Below are 4,992 nucleotides of genomic sequence, written 5' to 3' on the forward strand. Positions count from 1 at the left end.
TAATGTAGAAAATATTTTTAATTCCAGATCATTTTGTAGTTTATCTAATTTGAGAAACTTTGAATGTTAATTCATGAATTATCGGCCAAGACACCTATTTTTACTTCGAATTATAAAGATTCGCCCTCAAAAAATTTAATTGTCGAAATGCCCTCGCAAGTCGCAAGCCCTATTTACGTCCTTGCGACTCGTGAATTTTCGTTGTTTTTTCAAGGAAATTCAAGTCTCGACATGATCGAGACAACATTAGTCGCAACGTCGCAGGGTACCTTTGCGACTCACTGTGTTTTATGAGTCATGCGCACTTCGTATACGAGTCTCAAGGCTCGCAAAGTTAACCTTGCGACCAACGTGTACGTTAACAGGATAATATTTCTGGATAAGATTTTCTAACATTTCTTGAATTTTTAAAATAACTGTTTGTATTTTATTTTGACCAATAATTCAGTGAAATTACAAAAACATCCACTTGGCAATACATACATTTTCCTCATGCACTCTTATCACTTTCAAACAAAAGATTCAACCAATTCATTTTTAACAAAATAGCAAAATCTACACTACGTTTTAGGGACGATTATAGCAACATATTATATAATTAGCAATAAAAAATTATTATGCATTTACGAACATATAAGTAGTCAAATCAGATACATACGTAAATAATAAAATTAACATATTAACATATACATAGTAATTAACTAACTAACATTATTATTACTATTATTATTTTAAAACAAATCAATTACACTTTACTGATTTAATCTAACAAGAATATGAGATCTTACTTGGTCTTCAGTAGCACCAGGGATCCTAACAACAACATCTTGAAGCATAACATCATTAACACACGACATACTCGCATGATGTACTTTTGCTTCGATTTCTCTTAACGCATCCATCAATTTCGCCCCCGGACAATCCCTATTCGCGGATTGTACTCTTATCATCGCATCTTCCCCTACTATCTTCACTTCCACTTCAGCGTACATCGTGTTACTTTGATCCGCTTCCTTATAACTTTTTGTGGATTTGACATTAATACCCGAACCCATGTTACTATTTTTATCTGTACCAAAATCTTCTAATTCGACCTTTACTTTTTTTAACTTCCTTTGTTCGCTCCTTCCCTCGAATTGTGATTCAAGTTCCTCCACTTTACCTTTCAATTCATTGATGTAACAAACAGCATCGGCTAGTAACGACGCTTTGTCCATTTTTGAGACATGTGGGACTACAGAGCGCAACGTGTAGAACCTTTGGTTGAGTTTATCACGACGTTGGCGCTCTGCCTCCACATGGTTTGGTGGTGGATCTTTTGCTTTCTTTTTGGTTCCTTTTTTCATTGTGGTTGTGACATTTAACTGACAATCGGAATCAGATTGTTCTGATGTTGTATTTGAAGCCGGGACACAAGGTTTAGTGTTTCGGCTTAAGTTTTTAAACTTTTTCGGATGTTGGTCCAACTTGGTTGCTCCGAAATCAATAAAGTTCATACTTTCCTCTTCCGGCAATTCACCCACCATGTCTTCGAAGGAAATTACATGGCCATCAGTCCTGTTAGGCACGGACAACGTTAGTGAGGTCATTTATATATTGATTTTTATTCTAGAACAAACAATAAACAATTATCATCAAAGAAAATAAATTTAAGGAATCCTAGTATCATAGAGTTTTTGGTTTCTTTAGGACTGTGTCCTCTTGTTATATTCTCGTGTTAGATTTACCGAAATCCATTGATGTATATAGTAAAGATAGGTCCTTGTAATCCTTATTATTGTTAATAATAAGAGTCTTGCTTTAAAAAAAAAAAAAAAAAGAATCCTAGTATCGGTTTTTATATGTATTTTAAGGATTTAAAGGATGATTCTACCTAAAGAAGTTAATTTGTGCATCCAAATCGCTTTCTAGTTTTTGAAATTTTAGTTTAAAATAACTTTTTTCTTAATAAAAGTATTGCTCCGTACGAGACTTGGACATACGGTCAATAAATGATGGTATAATGTAAAAGAAAAAGAAAAAGAAAAAAAGGTTCATAAATTTATCTTTATAGTGCATAAATCTTCTATTATGTCAAGAAATCTAGTAATGAATCCGTCCAAACCCAACTAACTATTACACTCTACTATTTGGTTAACTTACCCATTTTGCGTATCTTTTTGTACATTTAAACATTAAAGATTAAAGGTAAAGGTATATAAAACTTTAGCTCAAATTTTAAATAAAAGTTAATAATTAATAAAAATTGCTAACGACAAACATAAGTGTTATGGAACTATTAATAAATAAATGGAGATAGTAAAATAAAGTTATGGAACTTGGTGGGGGTAAATTAACCCACTGAGCCTGATTATACGTCTCATACCTTGCTCCAAGTTTGTTGTTAGGTTGTTTGAGTAAAGTAACAGGAGAAGAAGACGAAGAAGAAGATCCGGCACCAAACAACGAATGAGCATGATTAGCTAAATCCGACTCATTTTGATTAATGACATCATACGATCCCATTTCCACTACTCCATCACTAGTTGGAATAAAAACAAGTGTCTCTAGTCCATGAATATAAGCTTCTTTAGCTCTATCACAATCAAATGACATAAGATTATGATTTCCACTTAACCACACAATTGAATTCAAAGTCAACGCCTTCATAGGAACCGAACCATCACCAAAAGTAAACGACTTAGTCAATGACACAACATAGAACCAATCTGCTTCATCCATGTTATCCGGTTTGTTAGGGTTTTGTAAAAAGTAACCATCGGCCCATGTTAAATCAAGATGGCCATCATCATCATGGTTAATTGTTTTCCAAAAAATGGCGTAAGCCCATGGATGATGTGGTTGGCTTTGAAGTAGAAGTTGGAGCTTTTGGTGACAGGTTGGTTGAGTGGTTGTGTTTGTTTGATGGTTTGGGAATGAAACAATAGAATATGATGAGGAAGGTGAAAGAATTAGAAAGTCGTCCATTTTTGTTAAAGAATTAATTGATACAACGAGAGTGAAAATATAGGAGTGTAGTGGTGTAGGGAATAGTTAGGCGCCACGTGGCATGGGTTGGGATCACACTATTCTTATACTTCGTGTTAGATTTGCTAGGGCCTCCTTTTATATTGTAGTCTTCATGGTTCACTCTACATCATGATGTTTTCCTTTGATATTTTATTTTATTTATATATATTACTTTTAATTGAATTGAATGGTATTACTATTATTTTTTACATAATAATTATTTTACGGGAAATTGATCAAATGACACTTTTTTAAGTCTTCAAACAAAATACACTTTTTAAAAAAAAAATTGTTTTTTACACCATTCGGTAGACGGGATTTCTGTCTACCACCTTTATCTGTTGTCTACTATTATTTTTACAAAGTAGTCGACAGTTTTTTCGTCGACTACTCAATAACGGTGGTCTACTACGTAGTAGACGAAGTTATAAGGCAGTAGACGTAACCCTGGCTGACTACCTAAAAACATTTAAAAATTAACATTTAATAAAAGTAGTAGACAGTTTTTTCGTCGACTACTCAATAAAGGTGGTCTACTATATAGTAGACGAAGTTATAAGGCAGTAGACGTAACCCTGGTAGACTACCTAAAAAACACAATTTTTTTAGGTAGTCAACCAGGGTTACGTCTACTGACTTATAACTTCGTCTACTATATAGTAGACCACCTTTATTGAGTAGTCGATGAAAAACTGTCTACTACTTTGTAAAAATAATAGTAGACGACAGATAAAGGTGGTAGATAGAAATCTCGTCTACCGAATGGTGTAAAAAGACAATTTTTTTTTAAAAGTGTATTTTGTTTGAAGCCTTAAAAAAGTGTATTTTGAATAATTTCCCTTATTTTACAATAAAAGTACAATGAAATTTGTTTTGTTAGAGACTCAAATGATGAAAGTTTGTACCATCTTTAATTTTAGACCCTTTAATTTATACTACTATGCTAGCAATAATTTTTTGAAATTATTGTCCTCAATTAGTTTTCTATAGTATTGATGTCATGATCACAAATATCATATTAAAACAAACAAAAGAAAAGACAATTGCAATTTACATTATATAGTTATAAGAAGTATATGCTAGTATAAAAATGTTAAAACTTGTAATACTTGCACGTTACAAATCTAGTTATATCTTCTGTGGATTATTTATCATTTATGCTTTGTATGGTTGTACTCATTTTGATCTTCGAATCTGTGTATATTATTTCCTAAAAAACATATGGGGTATTAAAAACTCATGCATTTACTTCTCTTACAATATTTAGTTCTCATGAGTGGATTATATTTCCGGTCTATATAGAATGCTATTCGTTTAACAATCGGATCATGAGTTGGGTTTTTTTGGGTTTAGTTGTTTGATCACAATTGAACTTTTATTTCTCATTCTGTCTCTTATTTAAGCTTTTATGAAGACAAAGAGAAGTATGTGAAACAAATTTATGACTTATGAGTTGGAAGGGTGAATTTGAAAATAATCCGACCATGAAAGGGAAATGAAAACAAATAACATAACGCATGTAATTTAATATTACTAGCACTACTACGGATTCCAAAAAGTTTCTAGAAGTATTTTTTTTTTTTTTTTTTTTTATTAGCCTTTTTTACGCAAAAACAAAAACTATATAACAAAATATTTTTCTAGAAAGAAACAAAGATAAACCAAGAAACAATAACAAACGAGACACACAACGAGGCTCAAAGGCTAACAAACCAAACGCACAAACTCAATTAAACTCGAGCCCCGCTTCGCAACCACAAACAAAACACAACACGCTACTCAAATAGATCCACGCAAGAAAAAACAATAAACAAAACTAGATGACGCTTAAAAATAAAAAACTAAAAACAAACAAACCCCGCTAACCATCCACACTTTTCCCTTTCCGATTATTGGATCTCGGCAAAGAACCCCCCATCTTCGAATGTGTTGTTGCTGACAACTTTGTCCACGCAAGAATTGAAAGTATAAGTCAAGACACTT

General features: G+C 32.5%; 1 protein-coding gene across 1 annotated transcript; it reads right to left on the bottom strand.

Moving 5' to 3' along the window:
- Nucleotides 1-752: 752 nt before the first annotated feature.
- LOC139872572 (transcription factor bHLH14-like) lies at nt 753-2,967 on the bottom strand. Its single transcript, XM_071860479.1, has 2 exons — nt 2,366-2,967; nt 753-1,557 (listed from the first exon to the last, which is right to left on the bottom strand). Exons 1-2 carry the CDS (start codon nt 2,965-2,967, stop codon nt 753-755), a joined length of 1,407 nt encoding a protein of 468 aa, XP_071716580.1.
- Between the last annotated feature and the right edge of the window lie 2,025 nt (nt 2,968-4,992).

This window comes from Rutidosis leptorrhynchoides, chromosome 1 (assembly GCF_046630445.1).
Source record: "Rutidosis leptorrhynchoides isolate AG116_Rl617_1_P2 chromosome 1, CSIRO_AGI_Rlap_v1, whole genome shotgun sequence".
Taxonomy (NCBI): domain Eukaryota; kingdom Viridiplantae; phylum Streptophyta; class Magnoliopsida; order Asterales; family Asteraceae; genus Rutidosis; species Rutidosis leptorrhynchoides.